Raw genomic sequence first — 22,599 nt, forward strand, 5'->3', positions numbered from 1 at the left:
CAGTCCGCGCTTCTGTAGCCTGAGGCCCTTACTGCTATGACCTAGGCCACTCCCCTGTCTTGAGTGGGCCACACACCAGCAGCACAAGCACCAGCTGGGTTTTTTAATTGTTAACTTCCAACTTTGCCACTTCCTTCCTTCTCCAATAGCTTCCAGTACTTTTCCTAATTTTTTCTTTTCATCTGCTTATGTACATGACTCCATTTTCTACTACATTACAACCCAACCACCCAAAAACATAAATAAGAGAGTAACTAGGTGAAGTGAGCTCCATTAGAACCAATACCCTAAATATTTTCAAATTTTCTTGGAAAAAAAAAAAAGACTATACTCTCAAGGATCATTTCTATAGTTTGTTACTAGAGAAGTTTCTCTGAATTTGTAAAGCACTGAAATTACTTAAAAAAAAAAATTCCAGGTAGGAGCAAATTAGATACCAACTGTGATGTTACCCCTTGCTTATTTCTTTGAAATGAAATAAAACTGGCTTAAATGACAATAACTATGACAATACACACATCCATGTTTGCTTTAAAGTCTTTATTATCCTGAATATAAAAAGACAGAGTCCTCTAGGATATAACAGAGTTCTTTACGTGGAAACATTATTTTTTTACAAGTGAAAAAATAAATACCTCTTGGAATAAAGGCTTATATGCTAATATGTGCCATAAAAAAGTAGAGTTTTAATATTTGACAAAATGTCTGTGCAAAGAAACAAATGCATAAACACATTACTGCTACATTAAGGCAATATGAAAAGTATACTCAGAAATCTCAGTAAAGTGACAGTGTAGGTTTCTAGCTTTACCTCAGCTAGTATTGCACCCGATAAGGTCATCTAGGTCTCCCGACATCCCAGAAAACCTGCTAGCTGACCAGCTTCCAAAATGCCCAAGTGGGAGTGGAAAACATGTTTAAGAATACAGAAGCAAAAAGAACCAAAACCCCTTTGAAACATACAGAGGGGACAACCCAAAGTTAATACTTAAGCAGTTACTTGACAACAAAACCTCCCCCCACCCCCACCCCCACCCCCCAAAAAAAAACACAGAAAAGGACACAATATCTAAATACTTCTGGTAAGGCTATAAAAGGCTTGACAGTTCAAGCAAAGCAACACCAGTGGGTGAAGCTGGGATCGAGTGCTTGGGAGGAGTGATGAGTTAACTACCCTCAGTTGTACACCATGAGACTCCGTCTCTCACTCAGCAAACTCTGCTTTCCCTTCCCAAGGAGAGTGCTCTCTGTTTTCAGTCCGAAATAAAATATTCCACCAGCTCAGAAGGCCCGGGGAGTCCTTGACTACTCCACAGTAATCTTATAACAAAATTGGTAGTATTTTATAATCGAAAGGCTTCTGGGGGTAGGGATAGAGGGAGCGTAAAGGAACAGGGAGCCACCCACATTGAGTGAGCTGCTTTTTACTAGCCACACTGGTTTAGATCTGACATGGTCAACTTTTTAAAAGTCACAGAGTTGATCTGTAAATCTGTTTGCCTTCCAATCATTCCTGATCAAGTTATAAAGACAGAAATGACATTAAAACGACGACTTACAGAAAACTTTCCTATTAAAAATGGTTGGAGCTCCATGACCATACAAAAAGAATGAAATTCTTAAAAGTAATTCTTACAAAATCTGCTGCCGGTAGGAAACTTACCTCGGGATACATTAAGGAGACTTACAACATCATTTCCTAAAAGGTACCCAACTTTTTGGCTATGTTGCCACTTCACTGACATCAAAGACTTTACCTATTCCTTTACTTGATCATAAAAAAAATCAACATCCAAGGAATGTGTCTGTGTCCCAGAGCTCCTCCTGGTCCCCACCACTGCAGTTGTTGATTCTACACATGGATATGTTTTTGCAGTGAGGAGTAGCTGTGTTATTTTTCTTCCCTTTTTTTTTTTTTTTTTTTTTAACATCGCGTGGCAGATGGGTGTTGGAGTAATTACTTTCTCCACAATCTATCATTTTTATAGTTTATAATAGTGCAGTTCATGGAAACATGGCAAGTCCAATAAAAGCACAACAGATTAGATTACAGTCAGATTGAGAAGACTGGTGTGGGTCGGCAGATAGACGTGCTGGACGTGCTCCACATGCGACCTGCAGACGGGACATGACTGGAAAAGAAAAGCCAATAGTCTCTGTTAGCACGCGAGCCTTGGTGGGGGTCCTGTGTCTCTGCGTGCGCCCCTGGTCGCTAGTGCATTTCATTTTCTAAATCAATTGTGATCACAGTGATTTCTAGCTTTCAAATGGTAGAGATCTTTGCTGTCTCACAAGTTTGAAAGTTTATACTTTACAAGGGCTTAAAAATAAGTATGACGAAATAATACAAACTGAAGGAAATTAATTATATTTTTAGTCAAACGCTAAACAAAGTACATTGAGTAAAGCAATTACTGAAGACGTCTTTCTGTGCAGAATGTGGTCTCTACGTGAGTAGACTATAACACTTCAGGCAGCAATGCAGGAGACCTTCTTGAAATTGTGTGTCCTTAGCTCAGCTGACTGACTCAGGCCAACATCCCTGGGCTGATGCCCGCATGGCCAGGGAGGGTGGCTCTGCTCCTAGCCGTAGGTGGCAGCTCCACATTCCTGGCTGACTTCTCAGAAAGTCCGTGCCCATCATCAGCCCTCAGGAGAGACTTATGGATGAGAGCTGGACTAGCTGGGCAGAAAAAGACAAGCCTATGACTGCTTCTGGGGAAAGGACACAGGGGTCGTTTGGTTTTATTAGCTCTGAAATTAGCAGCTTCTGAAGGACTAAGTATTATTTAGGACCAGTTTTACATAAAACCATAGTGACATTTGGCAAACACACCTGAGAAATAAAAACAAATTGAAAAAACTTATTGTAAGAGGAAATTTAAAATTCTTCTTCATGCAAGAAAGGAAGAAAACTATATGTGAGTTCTCTTTTTCTGGTTGTTAATATTAAAATTAGTTTGACTGGCTAATAAATAACAGTCAACCCATATGCCCTTGAAGCATCTGCAATCATAAAAGGAAATTAATCACCAATATCACAGAGTCAACAACCCATCCATGGATAATTGAGAAGTATTCTTTCCCAAATATCTTAAGTAACAAAGACCATCCTCCTAAGTGTCAGAAAAAGGGAGGCAACTTGAAATAGAGGAAGGAGGCCTGGATTCTAGTCCTCAGGTCAGCTGCTAACTAGGTACGTTACCCAGGAATCTGAGCCTCATGTTCAGAACCTGAAAACACTGTATAATTTGGAGTAATTATGAAAATAGTACACTCATCTAAAATGTTTCTAAAGGCCAATACCTTTTAGGTCACCAAGTACAAAGACCCTTTCTGGGTGAAGATGGGCAGTCCCCGTCGGTGCATGAGCAAGCCAGTACCTGGCTCCTACTCCCCATGAAGAGGAGGGGTAGGTGAGGCTGCAGGCAAAAGCGGGCAGCTGACTCCCCTACCTGTAGCTGGCTGGCGCAGCTCTCACAGCACACAGTATGGCCGCAGGGACAGAAGGTGGAGTTGATCTCCTCCTCGCAGCACACCATACACAGCATGGCTTCCTTCAGCTTGCGCAGCTTCTCCTGCAGCGCCCGGGTCTGCTGGCAGCTGAGGCCCTCACAGCTGCTGCAGCTCATGCTGCTTTCTGAGGACTTCAGAGGCGAGTGTGAAGGGCTCTGATTGCTTCTTGAAACGAGGTCCACAACGCCAGCATTGTACAGAGCCCTCCTGGCATGGTCATACACCTCCTTTGATGTTCTTTTAATATCAAAGACATATTTCTTGCCAAGGTTAATGTTTTCATTCAGAAACAGAGATGCCAAGTGGCCCTTCAAGTCACGGCTATACTGCATCATGACGGCGCTGGTCACTGTGTCACACCTGCAAGGCAAGATTGAACATCTACTTTAACACCAAAGAGCCCGGCAGCCCCCTTATTCGCTGTTGTCAACAAGAACAAGCAGATGTTTCATATTCTTGCCTGCACGTATGAAAGTAAGTCCTTCCAATTTTACGTCTGGTAGATATTCTCAGTGATTACACCTCTGTTTCCCTAACGTCTCCTAATATTATTGTTTCCATAAAGCAGTAAATACAGAGGGCAGTGAGCACATACCCCCTCCCCAGGACAGATGCTACCGAGTCAAGTTGCTTATGGAAGAAAAAGGGCATCTGCCTTGAAGTCTTGGCTTTTATGTTAGAAATGTCTACAAATATTCCATTCTGTTTCATAAGTTGTATATCTATTTTAACATAAAAGAAGTTTAAAGATGCCTACGACTTAAATTTCTTAACTTTAATTGTCCAGATACCTGAGTCCAATCACAACTTGGCTTCAAAGTACCCTCTGAAATGAGGGGATCAATATTGTTATTTAAAAATCCTTTCGTACACAGTGAGGATTCAGGATAGCAGCTCTGCCAGAAAGAAAAGATGACCTGTGCTATCCTTCTCCTGGGCAGTGGAGCAGGCCCACCCACTCAGGGTTACCTTTAGGGTAGTCAAACTTGGCTTTGAACCTGAGTGCTAGACTAAGTAAACATTTATCCTCCCAGTTCCCTCATCTTTAACATTAGGGTAATAATACTTAACCTCTTAGGGTTGTTGTATTAATTAAATAGGCGTAGAAATCTCCTAACACACTTTGTGTCTAGATTAATGGCATAAGAAAATACGGTAGGAGGCAAGCAGAGAATGTGTTTGTGTGGCTCACACACATGCACCTTCTGTGGGTAAAACAAGACTACATTAACAAGGACTCCGCTGCTACTGCAGAAACAAAATGTTCAGAATTTCCTATATTCTGTACTAGACTCATTGACACAACAATCCAAGGAACTGTAGAAACCTGGTTGTCACCTAAAAACCTTAGAGCTGCGGTGCTGAGGTGACCAAGCACATGAGATACGTGCCTGTAGAACGCGTGCGTCTCTGTTATCGCTCTGTAGAGCCCGCTGGCAGCCCTGGTGCTGATCATTTTAAACAAGAGCACAATGCTGTTCCCAGACTCCTTGGTGACCGTCAAATATACATTCTTTCCTGACTGGGTGGCCATCTGCACCACAGGATAAGCTATCCTAAGAGACAAGAAGAGAAAAGAAAGCAGATCTAAAAGGACTGATTCTTCACCATGTGTGTGCCTTTGTGGGATCCCCATTTGCTCATGACCTAGGAGAAAAATCAGACGCTTCCTCTGGGGCTATCACATCACCATGATGCTGCCTCGTCATAAAGATACAGTGAAAAGCAGTTGGGCATATGTGGAGGGAAGTGTAGGAGCAAGTGCTGGGTGTGTACACATGCATGTCTAGAGGTGAAAACAAGTTTTTTATGGCAGCGAATGGGTTATTTGGAAAATGTTAACTCTGCCACATTGTATACCTTGAGTAACATTTAAAATGGTTATTTAGGCCTGAATAAAATTAATATACATACCAAAATGAAATATTTCATTCCTAAGAGTTGACTGTCGAGTAAATCCCTTCCTACTTTCTATTATGTCGAGAGCTACAGATGTATACACATGCTTAGGTCAAAAAAAGTTAAGTCTTGGCTTACCTATTAATTGGGCTAAAGTCATCTTTACAAATTGAGATTCCTTCAGGTCCAACCCCAATGAGCAGTTTCTGCCCTTCGCTATCCCTCACAGAATGCCATTCTATGCCATAGTTTTCCATTGCCGACACAATCTGCAAAACTTGGTATTCAGCTGAAGCCTGGCTGGTCCCCTCTAACTCCTTATGTTTTGCAACAATGCTGGAGGACACCAAGAGGACAGAGAATTAAGTATACAGATATTAACTTTAGAGATAAACCCATGTAGTCTTCACAAGTGAAATATACTAACACTGATGAATCACAACAGCTTAAAACTTATGTATTACTGATGTTTCATGTATTTAGCGAACTCACTATAAAAAACCTCTAAGACACCGGGATCTCAACTATTAAATACTTGGTAAAAACACTTTGGGGATGCTGGATGGGTGATGAATTGAAGAATTATGAAAAGTCTCTAACAATATACGTAAGCCAAATTTACATATTGGAAAGTCTCACGCATTTGTCCACATATAGTTTATAAGTATAGAGCTGACCCCTGAGGCCCCTGTAGCCAGGGAAGGAGGCAGGCCAACAAACCACAGGAGTCAACCTGGCATGGAGGCCACCCCCAGTTGAGCCTTCAGATGAGACAGAGTTCCACCTGCAGCTTGACTACTGTCTCATGAGCCAGAGGACCCAGTCAAGACATGGCCAGATTTCTGACCTACAGAACTGTGAGACAATTTTTGTTGTTTTGAGCCACTAAGATTTGGGGTAACTTGTTACTCAGGAATAGATAACTAAAATGCCTATGTTAGATCTCCTGGTTTAATTCTTGCTGGGATGAAGAAAACACCAATATACATAATAGATTTTTCTATTTTAGGAGATTTGTACTTAAAGGCAGAGATTTAAAAAATTCTCATTATATAGCATTTCATATTGTGTTTATATATTTTTCAAATAAAAGGCTAACAAATTTTAAAAAAATACTTGGTTAAATTGGGCAATGGCCCAGTCTTAACCTCATGAATTATGTGTATGTACCACAGATTCATCTTCTTCTGGAAATGCTTATACATTTGATAGCTCTATGAATATAAGCAGTAGCCCTGATGGCAGCCTCACCTGTTCAAGGTGGCAGAGGAGAGCTCCTTGGCACACAGCTCCTCATAGTTATACTTGGCAGTGTTCTGGTTGTAGTCTCCAAACTTGGTCTGGGCCAGTAGGGCACTGAGTTCCACTGCCTGCTCTGGGGAACACAAAAGGTGGCCTGCCAAGAGGGCCTCCTTGATGTGCAAGAAAAAGATGTGCCTGCAGAGCAAGGTGAGAGTGAGGTTATGCTTGGGGATAACCTGACATCAGTCTCAGCCTACTTAGCAATTTCACAGTCACTTTTAAGGAGAGCAATTTAGTCTCACTGAAAATGCTTAACATTAAAGAACTTTAAAAAAAAAAAAAATCAGTATTAAGACAAAATCAAAGTAAGAACTGAGTTTCTTTGGAATAAAAGTTGTGACCCAAACAAGATAAACTTATTTAATACAAGTTGGGTAACATTAAGGCTACAAAACATAAAATAATTACACATACGTTTCTGCATTATAGTGTTTTAAAATAAATTATTTTAATCAGAAAAAATGTATCTTGACATGGATTCTGATAGAATCTTAAGGAACCCTATACATAAAGACAAAATTCTCACTTTTATTCAAATGATACCCCTATCTCTAGTCTCAGTGCCAGCTTCTCTCCTAAGAATCACAGGAAAAATGTCCAATCTCCTATAGGCTTCACCACCTGGATATTCTTCACTACCTCAATTTCGGCTCATTCAAAACCAAACTCCATATATTCTTTCCAAAGCCCTTTTTCTCCCAGTGGAGACCACAGACTGACTTTGGACTCTGTCCAATTTCACCTGACTTTCTTGTCTCTGAAAACTATTTAAATCCAGTTCTATCCTCCTGTTTGTACCTCCTCAATACTACTTGCAGGAAGAATTTACGCTATTCTCTGAGCTGCTCTCCTCCTCCAGACTCCATGCAGGCAGCCTACCTTCCATGCTGCTTGTTTCTAGTATAAACTTGTCATTTCTCTGCTCAAAATCCTTCAAGGGATCTGTACGGCTTGCCAAGGGAGCACGTCATTAACGTGGAGCTGAGGAGTCTCCGCCATCTGGCCCCAGCTTTCCAGCCACGTCTCCTGTCATTCCCTGCAGCTGCTATGCCCCAGGAGAGGGAACAATTCCTCTCTCTGGAAAATCCAGGAAGCATGTTCATGCCATGGTGTCTCTGGTCTTGCTGCTCCCTTTATCCTGATGGCCATTCTTTCTGTCCCCTTGCTTGGATACCCATTGGTCTGTATCACATGCAAATCCTCTACTCCTCTACTACAGTATTTGACATAACATGTATATTATCTATGACTTCTTAAGTGCCTCGAACATCACAGCGCTCCAAAAATGTACATAAAACTGCACATTATGTATGATTAGTTTACCTTCCAACCTTAGTTTCATCCTGTTTGAGCCTCTGCTAGTTGTATACAATACTATACTCTACATTTACTAAGAGGTATGTCACACTTAAAAACTCCTGTAAAATTCAGATACTCGTCACACTGCCCAAAACTCTGAAGAGCATCTAAACTGCTGTAGACAAATTGGTCTCAGTTATAACATGTGTCCCTGGCCAATGTGAAGTTTTAACCTTCCTTTGATGACTTGTCATAACCTCTCAAACAAGGTTAATATTGCCGCAATATTCCTCCCATTAACAAACGAATTATAACTTTGGCCAGGTGCGATGTCCTTAACACTGCTTCTGTTTATAATATATCTGTGTCTGACATTTCAGGTAGAGGAACATGAACGAGTAAGAATCAGCTAAGAGGAGACAGGGAGGCTACAGATCTAAGGAAGTGCTACACTGAGAGTCTAAAATGTCTGGCTGACAAGAGCCATTAATCTTATTTGCACTAAGCAGTGTTTAAATTCAATGTTTTGTGCATTCTGTAATGATAAAGAAATATTTAAAATGATGACACTCTGCCAAATACTACAGTTTTTTTTTTTTTCAAAGTCCCTGTAAAGAAATCATAGTAAGAATGTGTAATAGCCTGAAAGAAGATAAACATGCTTTTTATTAACCCAAACATCTGCTAATCTTTAAAGTATTTCTGACATACTGCTAAACTGAGAAGGGATTTCCCACTGGGGCAAAGGAATTGCCACAAAAATAACTTGCTGTAAAATAGCTCTCTGAGGACTGAGATCTAGCATTCTCAGCAAGCCATGGTTTACCACACTGTTGCAGGCCTCAAAAGGCTTCTTAGATGACCATTTGATAAACATCATCTTGGTGAATGTACCCATCTCTGTATTCAACTGGGGTGGAGGCGTGCTGTTAGGAAACTGAAATCTGCATCTATGCTTATGCTAAAGAAGAAATTACGCTCTGAAAGACTTGAAGAATATTGCCACAAACTAAGTCTTCTTAGTTTAATTACTGCTTATGTAAAAGTGGCGTCTTTTTTTTTTTTTTTTTTTTTTTTTTTTGAGATGGTGTCTTGCTCTGTCACCCAGGCTGGAGTGCAGTGGCACGATCTCGGCTCACTGCAACCTCCGCTTCCCAGGTTCAAGCGATTTTCCTGCCTCAGCCTCCCGAGTAGCTGGGACTACAGGTACCCACCACCATGCCCGTCTAATTTTTGTATTTTTAGTAGAGACAGGGTTTCACCGTGTTAGCCAGAATGGTTTCAATCTCCTGACCTCGTGATCTTCCTGCCTCGGCCTCCCAAAGTGCTGGGATTATAGGCAAAAGTGCCTTTTAACTTATTTTTCAAGTCTAAAGTTAGAGACTAGCTCCTGCTTTACTAAATAGTAAGAAGAGTTTTGAATCAATTCCATGTCTTTTTGCAACCTATCCATGCCTACACTTCTGGAGAGACAGTGGCCAAAATCAAAGGCAAAGAAGCAGTAACAGAATGTAAACAGGTGGCAGGCAGCCTGAGAGCACCACTGATCCTTCTCAGCATATGGGCCAGAATTTAAGAAAAGGTCTAGCAAGGGGGATGATTGACCTTTTGGACATACTCCACATTCTAGCCTGGACTGCAGAGGATGCCTGGTAAGCATGAAAAATCCTTCTCCTTATTGTCAATGTCAGCTTTCTGATAGGCCCTTCCTGCATTTTGCAGTTTCATGGCTATCAAGTAACCTTTTCATTTCCAGTCAATAAATACTTGTCTTGCATTGCCTCTGTGCCCAGCCCTAAGCTGGGGTTATAGGGTAAACATGTCTGAGAGTTCCTTTTTAGATGGACTTCCAGCCTTTTAGAATGAAGAGACATATCCCATCAAAATAACTCCAGCCACAATCTAGCTTTTGGGTGACAAGTTTATGCTCTCCAGGAGAACAGTACAACGGAGTACTAGCAGCAAAGGTCAGCACTCTAATAGGCTCTTTCCAAGACAGAGGATAGCAGAGCTCAGAGATACGTTTCTAACAAGAACTTCAATGATGGCTCAATATTTATGGGTGGGTTTGAATCAAGTATTTTCTCTTAGTATTTTCCTCTCAAACCATCTGGATTGTAACTATCTGGGCTCCTGGGTGTTGCCCCCCCTCTTTTTTTTGTAAAGTAGGCGAAAGGTTACCAATGATATCAAAACAAGCAGAAGTGGTCAAAGAAGTTGTGCCTGCAGTGAATGCTCTTGCACTAAAGATCAAAAGTTGATGACATATTCAATTCAATATAGGCTACTTCCTAGAATCACAAACAGAAAGAAAGCCTTTGGAAAAAAACTGTGTTCTTTGTCTTAAGCAAATGTCCATGAATATGTCCTATGAGCACAAATTAAGCTCGAACTGCACCTTTTAAACATTCTTCGGGTTATACCTTCTAATTCATGACTCTTCACATTTTGGGGCCCCAGGCATAAGATTCTGGCTAACTAATGTCCTGGCATCATGGGCCCAAATGAATTAACATTTACTGAGCATTATGGACGATTTTTTTTTAATGGAGTGAATGTAAGGATATGCCGTATTTTAATTTTAAAAATGAATCACATATTCTTACTGTATTTTTCTTTCAAAGTACTTCAAATTTTCTCTCTTTTAAAAATTAATTCCTTCTTACAGTGCTAAGGAATGAAGTTAGATCATTTATCTTTTAAGAGTTGTAATCAGAGAACTTTCCTCTCAACACTGGCTTGTCTCATAAAGCAATTATCGAGGAATCAAAGCAGAACTCCCTGCAAACCAATCAGAAGCTGTTGATCTGTGCATCACAGAGGGTTCCTCTCAGTTGCTGCCCTCCAGCTACCTCACCAATTACACTATTTTGAAGAGCTTTTAATGACAAATGTAAAATATATCCAGATTCATTATTAAACTCAAAATTTAAGAACTAACCTACATCTTTAAAACAGCTAAGTAGCTATTTTTTTTCAAACTCTCAATTACCAATAATTGAACTGTATTTCTCCTGGAAAGCCATGGCTGACTCTAGCCATAGGGAGTAATGGCTGGTTCTGCTCTCCCCTTGTCAGAAGCCACTGTGATCATCAGTCAGCCTGCCTCGGTCCAGTGAGTCACCTACCCACAGTTTATTTTAAACCAAACTTTGACTGCCAAGTTATATTTAAAAACTATCAAATCACAACAGAATTGCTTTGAGAGTTTTCTGTTTTGTATCTTTAATTTCAGTAAAACACAAGTCAGTTCAAGATGGATCATGGGCCTAAATGTAAAAGCTAAAATCGTAATGCTTTAAAAACTAAACGTAAGAGTATCTTCATGACTTCCAGGTAGCAAAGGTTTCTCAGGACACAGCAAAAATCACAAAAGAAGAAAGTGGATAAATTAGGCTTCACCAGAATTAAAAACTTCTACTCATAAAAGGCATCAGAAAAACAGGTAAGCCACAGGAGGAAATACATTTACAAAACATATATCTGACAAAGGACTGGTATCTGGGGTACATGAAGAATTTGTACAACTCAAAAAAAAAAAAAAAAAAGGCAAACAACAAAAATGAGTAAATGACTTGGATACTTTGAAAAAGATACATGATAGGCCAATAAAAACAGGAACAAGTGTTTAATATTAATTGTCAGAGAAATGCAAATTAAAACCACAACATTCTACCACTACACACCCACCAGAAAGCTGGCAGCTATGTGGAGGAATTAGACTCTTACATTCGTGCTGGGAGTACAGAATAGCACAATTGCCAAATAGCTTTGGGAAAAGGTCTGGCAGTTATAAAATGAAATGATTACTTACTCCATGACCCAGCTATTCTACTCTTAGGTATTTATTTATTCAAGAGAAATGAAAATATGTGTCTACAAAAAAAAAAAAGGTACATACTAGAATGTTTATGGCAGCTTTATTCATAATAGCTGGAAAACAGGTGTTCATTATTAGGAGTATGGATAAACAAACACTAGAGTCATTCAATGGAATACTATCCAGCAATATAAAAGAACCAACCACTGATACATACGACAATGTGGATGGATCTCAAAAAATCTGTGATGAACAAAAGAAGCCAGACATCAAAGAGTGCATACCACAAGATTCCATATAGAGAAAGCCGCACAGGCATAGCTCATCTCTGGTAGAAGAACACATGACAGAGGTGTGGCAGGCGGCTGATGGGGGTGGGGAAGAAGGAGAGGGGTTGCCTGCAGAAGGGCTTGAGGGAACTTTCTGGAGTGAGGATAATGTTCTAAATTTTGATAGCAGTTTTATTTAAACAAGCACAGCCGTTTGTCAAAAATCATTAAATGGTGCAATTAGGATTTACATAAATTTTACATCAAAAGAAAAAACTGCAAACATTGAGTTCTAGTTAATGTTATGAATGCTGAAGTATTTAGGGGGAAACATACTTATATACAACTTACTTTGAAATGCATCTAAAAAGTAAGACAGATTGATGGGTGGGTAGAGGACTGATAAATGGATGAATATGTAATACATACTAAAGTAGATATATAGTATATATACACTATATAGAATATATAGCGTACATATATATAGTGTGTATATATATAGGTGTTCCCTGTAAAAAATCTCCAATTTTCCTGTATGTTTGAAAATTTTCATAAGAACTTAAGAAAGTAATACTAGTAAAAATCCCTTAGGGTCAAGGATTCAAATAACTAGCCATATCTAACATGAACCACCACATCTATCTACTTCCTGGAGGGCTTGCCACTGAGAAACTTGTCACAGCCAAATAATTACCAAGTTAGGCCTCTATGTAGGCTTCAGGAGATCCTTTTCAAAGCCCAAAGTACAAAAACGAGAATCACTGATGAAAGTGTTCCTGCTCTAAAGCAGTTAAAAGAGGTGGAGGGCAGCAGCTGGGAAAATTTCCAACTTCAAAAGTGATCACAACCCGCACCAGAAGAACACTTCTAATTGAAAGCAGAAAATGTGCACTTCTAAAAAATGTGCTTATTCACTCACAGTAGATACTCATCCTAGGCAAACACCAATCTAGGCAGTCCTGAAATCTAAAAGCGTTAACTACAATCTCTTTCTCAACAATCTGGATTAGCCAGGAATGCTTTTTGGTACATTTATTCCATGAGGCCGGGAAGGTTCAGGAATTTTCAGACCTCATCATCTTTTTAACTGCCTTCACATCCTGAGTTACTTGCTAGGTCCTGCTGCTGGTACAGAAGAGGGCTGGGAACAGGCCACAGTGGGACACCATTCAGAGGAAACACACCCAGTGTCCCTACAGCTGCTCAACACTGGTCACCCTGAGTCTGACCCTAGGTGCCTTCTAAATGCTCAGATTTAATTTTAAATGACATTTTAAAAACTTTCTTTGAATATTTCATACAAATATATAAGTACCAGAAAGTCAAAAAGGGCCTAAAGGTACCCAGACAGGTGTTCCTTGGCTGAAATAAACACATAAAATAACACAAACATCCTATAGCCTTAACAAAAGAAAAAATTAAATCAGAAATTCAAAATTCGATTAAATACTTTCTTTGGAAATAACCACATGCCTGCTTTTACTGTTTTTACTTTCCAGGGCCTATTTTGTGTTTGGGCGTGCAATCTTTCCTAGATTTCCACATCTAAAAGTGATTTTTGTTGGAAGACAGAAATACCTAGTTAATATGTACTTAGGACTATAAATGGGTTGCAGTTAAAGTGATGCTATAACTTGAAAACTATCTGACCTTCATAGACGGCCCAGATAAGTGGTAGTTTCTTTTAGGAAAGAACTAATAGCCACAATAAACACATGGTCTAGGATGGGGTAGAGGGGGTGAAAGAAAGGAAGCAAAAGAATGTGAGGAAGCTCTAAGTTAAGTTCAAGTAGAAAATAATCACTATAAAACATTTTTTAAATGGTGAGATTTCTTTGAGATACGCTCAACTTTTCAGTTTATAGAGAAGCAAAGTGAAAAACATCTCAACACCTATTAGGAAAACTTATATCAGTTAACTCCATTTTTGTTTACTTCCAAGTTCTTAATTCGATGAGTCAACAAATATGCAACAGGCACTTATTATTAGATTCTGGGAATACAACGTTGATCAGCTTTCTGTTTAATGGAGTTTAGGTTATTAGAGTGACTGATAATAAACAAATTGCCACATAAGTATATGTAGTATTATAAGTTCATTAAATGCCATAAAGGAAAGATACATGATGTCTTGGGGGAGTTTAGTCTCCCAAGCAAGGCTAGAGAAGGCTTTCCCAAGGGCTGAGGATGGAACTGAGGCCAGAATAGGACAGATTTAACAAGGGACAAGTCAGAGTCAAACTCATCACTGCTGGCATCATTGAAATCTGGATGAAATTTAACATCCAGGATTATAGCATTTCTGTGAACATTTAGTTTGGGACTCACAGAGCTCTTGGACTGGGGTTGTTTTCTGGAAAAGAGAATCCATGTGTTGGTGAGCCTTACCTAAGCAAAATGTCTCCTAGCAAAGACTTCAGAGCTCTGCTAAAACGTGGCTAAGTCAGGAAAAAAATACAGATTTTTATTGGCAGTGGATGGTATAATTATCATTGTGAAGATGAAGCATATACTTCCCTAATCTCTGGTTTTGGAAATGTTGACAAAATCCAGTCAGAATTGCAGTAAACTCAAAGCCTGTGAAAGGCAAGAATTTTCAAGATGATTATTATTTCAGATCTACTTCCAGAATACATTAATTTGTTTCACTATTCATTTTATTCCATGGCATCACAAACATCTGCTGAAAATACCTGCTGTCTCCATTGCTGAAATATGCCAGCTGAAAAGTAAGACTCTCCTTTTACATTTGAGGCTCATATTCAAGAGCAAAGCATAATCTAGATAGAAGAATCAAATCTAAAATTAGGCCAAATCAGAACTCTACCTACCAATCTAAGCAAACAAACACTTGATGTGCTTTTTCTATTTTCAGAGACACATATTTAGGAAAACATTAAGGAAAATAATATAAAGAGAACACGAAAGCAATGAAAAAAGTTATTGCTAAGAGAAATTTAGAAACCATCTCTTCAGGGGCTTTCAAGTAGGATGTAGAGCTGGGCCCATGGCAGTCTGGATGGCTGGTAGTTGGTGGCAGAGCTGAAACTACAATACAGGGCTTCTGCCTGGTTCCCTGGTGCTGTCCTATGACAAACAGGCCTTCCTGCCCATCATTCTCACAAGGGCCTCCCTAATCTGATATGAACTAATATGTTAACTAGGACAACTCTGCCAGGATATTTCAGCACCATTTAATAAACCGTCTAGACACTTTCAGTGCACTATACTACATGCACTCTCATGATTTAGAAAAAGAGTAAAAAAATCACCTCATAACTGGATTGTCAAAGCTAAATTTACTCACTACATAAACAGACCTATTGTATATTCATGGCATTTTATGTAAGTATTTTACAACAAATAATTAAACATCAAAGAAGTTTATGAACCAGCTTCATTTGCTAGCATTTGTAAATATAAGTATTTTTGTTCTATAGTTTCATGCATGCAAAAACAATGCTAATTGTAAACTGGATCCAGTACAGCTTCTGATGTCCTAATTAAGAGGTATAAATGCTAATTACAAATCACTTTATCTAGTTACTAAAACTTAAGTGTCAGTTATGTATTTCAGCCAACCCCACAAAACCAAGTAAAATTCACCAATATATTAAAAGCAAGTTAAAAGTTAAGGCCACACTAACTTTTCAATACCATTTCAAAAAGGAATTACAATCAATTAAAATTACCTAGTTGAACTAGGTATGTACATTCTTTGAGTACTATTATGAATCTCAAGAGTCCAAGTCAATTGAATCAGTAAAGGAGAAACCAAGACAGGAAATTTGATTTGAGTTCTAATTCATAAAATGTCCCTATTTCTTCTATTTCTTACATGAATATAATTGATTTGATAATAGTTACTAATCCAATTACAGGAAAGCACAGGTAGAGACCATCTACTAGTCAATTATAAAGTCTGAATACATTCATAAAACAAATGTATTATGCTATTATCACTGCAGCCATTGTTTAAATGCAGTTATTTGGTACTCCAAGCTTCTGAAGATTTAAAAAATAAATTTGTGCCATCAAAACTGGGTTGCCTCTTGAGATCTTGAAATAATTACAAAATCGTAATAGGACTACACAATGAAAATTTCAATATGTTGTGTTATATCTTGTATTCGACTGCAAGTTATGACAGTGAAACACAAAGCTTTCACAAATCAGCTTTAAATAATAATTTTTAAAAGCCTATTCTGATTAATACAGACAGCTAAAACATCCTGAAGCATGCAATCACTTGAATATTTTGCAAGATATTTTCAGGAGTACCAAGAATTCAATATACCATCTTCATTCAGAAACAAAATTAAACATCTGCCTCAACCTTTAAAGCTCGATTACAAGGCAAAGTGGAGATTTCAAATTCAAATGAATAGTTTTTCAAAATGAGTTTTTATCAGTCCTTGGGTAAAACAAACAAGCAAATGTCACGTAAAAAACTGTTAAAGGATAACGCTCCTTCATCATTACTTAAAATTTTTAGAATCACATTTTTCACATGCATGGCATATTTCTCAGCCAAAGAATTATGAAAAACATTAGAACTTAGATCCAAAGTTTGCTATGTCTTTAAAGTAGCTGTTTTCCTTTTTAATTTTTTATATGCCACTGTAAGACTGAAGTCTCCTGCCTTTCAATAAATATTAAATATCAATTTCCTAGTTTGGCTCGTTCTTGAGAAAAGTATTAGAGTGAGTCCAGGGGAGAACATACTTTGTTTGAAAAATGAGACCACATGCTTCAGTTGTCTACCACTGCTGGTGGTGTTTTACAACGTAGAGAGATAAATTCAATCTAAACTCACCAATCCTGTGTAATGTATCTGTGGGTTGGAATTCAGTTACAGCAGGCTCAGAAGACTTCATGAAATTACATTTTCAAGAAACTTAAAAACTTTAAAAATTCTGCATGAAGTCAAACAGAACTCTTGGCTGCACACTGTAATCTGACACTAGGCTGGAGAAACTGACCAAGTTTAAGTAACCCAAGAGGAACTGTTTCCTGCTTTCTGTTAGAACAGTCTGCAATGACCTATAGTAACACTGCTGAGGCAGAGGTTACTATCGGGCATTAGATGCTGCTATCAGGAAGTCAGTCAGTCGGGTCAGGTGGTATTTCTTTCTTTTTTTATTTTTTTTCTGGGGTAGCACTTATCTGAAGTGTTCGTAAGAATTCAACTCTGCTCACCCATCAAGTTTGTAAAGACAAGAAAAACTAAAAAATGAACTGGAAAATGCACTCGGACCAAGTAGGTAGCTCCCTCTTCACCTCAACAAAAGGACTGGCATGGAAAACGTAAGTTAAGATGGAACTCCGCATCAAAACAAACTTGCCTGTGAGTATCTCTGGGAAGGTGCAGCGGCCCTTCTAAAGGGAACCAAAGGTCTATTTGACAGTGGTTTATTTTAGCTCACTTTACCTAGTCTGCTCCTGCAAGATGAGATGAGGCTCCACGAAGAACTTGACTCTCAGTTTAAGCCTGTAAGGGGCTAGCCCATCCATCTGCTGGGAGATCCGGTTCCTCAGGTTTAGCCATAAACTTTCACCTTTGCTACCCGTAAACTGCAGTCCAAAATAATCAACTTCTATGATTCCCAGTCGCCTGCACACCTAAAACAAAAAGGAATGCAGCCTGGATGAGCAAATGGTACATGTCAAAGCAAACCCAACGACTCCCTGAGGCCGACTGCTGGTACTTTTTACAAAGTTCAGTGGTGTTACAATTCCTGATCTAAACTGGAAAAACAAAGTTCTACGGCTCCAATGACACCAAACCACGACCTATGGTATGGAGACTCATAATTCCTTTTAACATCTAGGGCATGACCAATTGCAATAGAGAAAAAAGGAGTCCTCAAAAGTAGCCTTCCAAAAGATGAGGAGGGGAAACTACAGGGTATTTTCCTTCTCATTCCAATGACCGGAATTCCCTCCACCAGCATACTCTGCACAGCTGATTTTTGGCGACTTATTATCTGGGCAATTTTAACCATCTGGACTCCAAAAATCAAACACATTGAGGGAACACGCCACAAGTGTCAGCTAAGCTTCACATGCGGTTTCCCAAACATCTCAGAGCTAGAGGGGTTAAGGGTATAGCGTTTTCCTGGGATCACATTTGCTGTCTGCCATACCACCTATGCGCTATTTGGCACCGATGTCCCTCACTCTTAAGGAACCACATGCTTAAAAACAACCGAGCAGTAGATGACCCAAACCTATTCCTCCCGTCCCCCGCAAACCCGGAGATGCAGGTGAACGGTGCATTTGAGAGCAGCAGCCTGAGAGGCAGCGTGAGACAAGGGCCCTGCTTATCTGCCAAGATACCCTGGGGCCCGAGACTGCTTCGAGTCACTCCATTCCATCCTGGCACGCGGGTGGCACTGCCAGGCGCCGCGGGGAACCGACAGACGGTATCACGCACCTGCGGTAGGTGTGCGGAGCTGCCTTCTTCAGGGAAAGTGCTGGATTGGGGGGATGATGGGCGGCTGGGGGGTGGATCCCGACTGCGGGCTGCGCCAGGCCCTCAGCGCTGGGGACCCCCGCTGCGCGCTTTCTCCGCGCACCCCACGCACGCCAGGAGGAGACCGCGCGCCCCACGCCCGTGGAGAGGAGGGGACGCTCTCCTCCCCGGCTGCAAGCCGCAGTGCCTCCGGCCCCTAGTAGGCGGCGCGCCAGGGTGCCAGGCTTCGCTGCGAGGCCCCTCGGTCTCGCGGGACCCTCCGGGGCCCCCTCTTGCCCCTCGCCCTCACCTGGTTGAGGCAGTCCTCCCCGTTGGCTTTCGCCTCCACCTCCACCTCCATCAGCACCGCGTCCGGCCTCGTCACATAACACAGCATGGCTGGGGCTGCCGCTGCCGCCACAGCCGCCTTCTCTTTGGTGTGCGCGGGGCTGCCGCCTTGTCACGGCTGGGACCCAGTCCCGGACTCGGAGAGGGCTGGCCCTCGAAGGCTGCAGCTCTGCGGACCCTTGTCCTGCGCCCCGCGGCCGCCACTCGCGTCCCCGCCGCCCCCTCACCCGCTGCCCGCCAGCTCCCCCTGTCCTCCGCGGTGGCGCCGCACTCCAGCAGCTCAACTGCCTGCGCCGCGACAGGGACTCCTCTGATATAGCGGCCCCGCCCCCTTCAGCTCGGGTCCCCGCCAATCACGGTCTCCCCGCCCCTCCTCCCCCGCCCGGTGAGCCAATAGCGGCGCCCCTCGGCCGCGGCCCCCGCCTCCCAGCACCGGCTGAGTTCCCCCGGCCGCTCCGGGAGGTGGCAGCTTGCGCGCGCCAAGTGCTGCGGCAGGAAAGGAGGCACCGGAGCACACCCGCCGCCTTTGCCCGCTGGGCGACGCTGCTCGGAGTGAGCGATCGCCTGGGGTTCCAGGCGGGGACGCCTTTCTGCCATCTCGAATTTACGATGATTAAACACCTGCAAGCTGCCACTGTTCTTCAGATATCTTGGATCACTCCGAGCACGCATTTCGGTTATGAAAGCAAAAAGGAAAAGGAGCAACCCAAAGCCTAAAGGAAACTATTTTCGGCCGGGCATGGTGGCTCATCCCAGCACTTTGGGAGTTCGAGGTAGGCGGATCAACTGAGGTCAGGAGTTCGAGACCAGCCTGGCCAATATGGTGAAACCCTGTCTCTACTAAAAATACAAAAAAAAAAAAAAAAAAAAAGCCAGGCGTGGTGGCAGGCACCTGTAATCCCAGCTACCTGGGAGGCTGAGGCAGGAGAATCGCTTGAACCCAGGAGGCGGAGGTTGTAGTGAGCTGAGCTGAGATTGTGTCACTGCACTCTATCCTGGGCAACAAGAGCAAAAAACTCTGTCTCAAAAAAAAAAAAAAAAAAAAGGAAAGGAAAAAGACTGTTTTCCACCAGGCTTAGCCACAGTGGGTTGCTGGGTGGCATAATCGTTGTTCCTTATTAAGACCTCATCATTGAGAAAAACAGTGTGAGTATGAAAGTTTTTGCAGGTGACCAGTGAGCCAGGTGTCTTGGTCTAGTGCTGGTGTGTTACCCTCCAGAAGGGCTTCTCCTTACTCGTTCTGCTGAATCAAAACGCCTTACAGGGCACCAGGCCTTCTCTCAGGTTGCTCATTCTATCTCCTGCCTTATCTCACTCATTCATTAAACATTCATTCAGCATCTGATACCCTGCCTGTCCCGTCTCCCAGGCAACCAGATGTTGTCCTTGTCTTAAGGTAAGATGCCCATCTCCTGACCTAACAGGTGGCCTTACTGCAATAGTAGCTATTACAGGTCTACAACTATTCACTCATTTACCGCTTGTTCCTGTTTGCCAATACATTACATAGGCTACCTTTTTTATTTCTTTATAGAAGCCAGATGATGTGGGTTTCAGCCATGGAAACTTAGAAAACTTACTTCAGGCCAGCTTGATGGCTCACACCTGTAATTCCAGCACTTTGGAAGGCCGAGGCAGGAGGATCACCTGAGCCCAGCAGTTTGAGACCAGACTGGGCAACATAGTGAAACCCCATCTCTACACAAAATACAAAAAAATTAGCCGGGTGTGGTGGCTCCTGCCTGTAGTCTCAGTTACACGGGAGGCTGAGGTGGGAGGATCACTTGAGCCTGGGAGTTTGAGGCTGCCGTGTGCTGTGATCCCGCTAGTGCACTCCAGCCTAGGCGACAAAGCAAAAGGCCCTGTCTCTAAACAACAACAACAAAAAGAAAACAACGAAATTAAAAAAAAAAAAGAGAAAACTTCCTTCATCTGTCTGAAGCTTAGTGTTGTCAGCAGTAAAATGGAGACAGCAATGTCTGCTCTGTCTCTACCCAGCGTTATTGGGAAGCAAAGCAAAGATAATCATGTTCACAAAAGCATTTGAATGTCCCTGTGCATGTAAGGGAGGCTATAAGGTCAGCTCTGTCGCTGCTTAATGATGTCTTTTCCTGTCCCTACCCTGCTTCACAAGTCCCAAGGATCTGTTAGTGGCCTTTATTTCTGATCAAGTAGGTACGATATCAGAGCCTAAGGCTAAAAAAAAAGGAGGGATCCTCCCACACACAGTTCTTTGCTAAAGCTGACTGAGTAAAACTGTAAACTGTCCAAGTCCTAATCCCTCCTGTTGCAGAGGGACAGGTGCATTCTTACATCTTTCTGTCTTATAAATACACCTCATTTCAGCTATTGTGGGCTGAAATAGTCCCTTCTTGTATTAACTGCGGTGCCTATTCCCTGAATTCCAGTTTACTAATAATCTGGGGAATTTATCTGGGAGATAGCATTTGGTTCATTCCTTGTCTAATTTATGCTTAATTGCTACAAGTTTCAGAACAGGAAGAAGAGGCAAGGGGCAATAGGGAGACCAGTTGTATTGGTTAGTATTTTTGTTTATGAACAACAGAAACTAAAGCTGGCTGACTGGAAACTCATAGAAATCAATGGGACCAGGTGTGGAAATGAGTAGAATGGGGAAATATTGGTTGGTCAAGAAAAAAATAAAAAATTAAAAAATAAAAAATAAAACAAGCAAAAACCCAAACCAAATACCCCTTTGTGGACTACTTTAAAAATAACTTAGATTTTTGGTTTTAGCAGGGATTTTTCTTTTGCAAGTATGATTTCATTGTTTTAACAAAATCTAAGCTTGTAAAATACTTTGTAGAAGCATAGGTAAAATCTGACATGCTTTAATTTATTTAAAACTTTTTGGCTGGGCGTGGTGGCTCATGCCTGTAATCCCAGCGCTTTGGGAGGCCAAGGCAGGCAGATCCCTTGAGCCCAGGAGTTTGAGATCAGCCTGGACAAAATGGCAAAACCCTGTCTCTACTGAAAATACAAAAAGTTAGCCAGGCATGATGGCATGTGTCTGTAGTCCCAGTTACTCAGGGTGCTGAGGTGGGAGGATGGATTGAGCCCAGAAATTCCGGGCTTCAGTCAGTCATGATCTCACCACTGCACTCCAGCCTGGCCGAAGGGAATGAGGCCCTGTCCCAAACAAAACAAAAATCAAACAAAACCCCACATTTTTAATACTGTTGCTGTTGTTGTTGTTGTTGTTGTTGTTGTTTTTAGACAGAGTTTTGTTCTTGTTGCCCAGGCTGGAGTGCAATGGCATGATTTTGGCTCACTATAGCCTTCGACTCCCTGGTTCAAGCAATTCTCCTACCTTAGCCTCCCAGGTAGCTGGGATTACAGGCCCATGCCCACACACCCGGCTAATTTTTTTTATTTTTAGTAGAGACGGGGTTTTGCCATGTTGGTCAGGCTGGTCTCGAACTCCTGACCTCAAGTGATCTGCCCACCTTGGCCTCCCAAAGAGCTGGGATAACAGGTGTGAGCCACTGCCCCAAACTATTTTTAAAAATTGTCATTTGCAAAATAGTTGGAAGTATAAGATTTACAAGAATTTTTTTAAAAATTTTTTTTCAGAGACAGGGTATAGCTCTGTTGCCAGGCTGGAGGGCAGGCAGTGTTATGAACATAGCTCACTGCAGCCTCAGACTGCTGGGCTCAAGCAGTCTTCCCGC

At 41.5% G+C, this 22,599-nt stretch overlaps 1 protein-coding gene and 1 pseudogene across 2 annotated transcripts; one reads left to right on the forward strand and one right to left on the reverse strand.

Annotated features, from left to right (window-relative positions):
- Window positions 1-321: 321 nt before the first annotated feature.
- LOC115897058 lies at window positions 322-403 on the forward strand (annotated as a pseudogene).
- Window positions 404-525: 122 nt separating this feature from the next.
- Window positions 526-19,228, reverse strand: MYLIP (myosin regulatory light chain interacting protein). 2 transcript variants are annotated; one of them, XM_010376391.2, is made up of 7 exons: window positions 18,870-19,228; window positions 17,537-17,727; window positions 6,667-6,852; window positions 5,554-5,751; window positions 4,908-5,072; window positions 3,456-3,876; window positions 526-2,132 (listed from the first exon to the last, which is right to left on the reverse strand). In XM_010376391.2, exons 1-7 carry the CDS (start codon window positions 18,954-18,956, stop codon window positions 2,043-2,045), a joined length of 1,338 nt encoding a protein of 445 aa, XP_010374693.1. In that variant the 5' UTR covers window positions 18,957-19,228; the 3' UTR covers window positions 526-2,042. The 2 variants fall into 2 exon arrangements, with proteins under 2 accessions (XP_010374693.1, XP_030784600.1); XM_030928740.1 differs by lacking the exon at window positions 5,554-5,751.
- Window positions 19,229-22,599: the final 3,371 nt, after the last annotated feature.

The sequence above is a fragment of the Rhinopithecus roxellana genome, chromosome 4 (genome assembly GCF_007565055.1).
Source record: "Rhinopithecus roxellana isolate Shanxi Qingling chromosome 4, ASM756505v1, whole genome shotgun sequence".
Taxonomy (NCBI): domain Eukaryota; kingdom Metazoa; phylum Chordata; class Mammalia; order Primates; family Cercopithecidae; genus Rhinopithecus; species Rhinopithecus roxellana.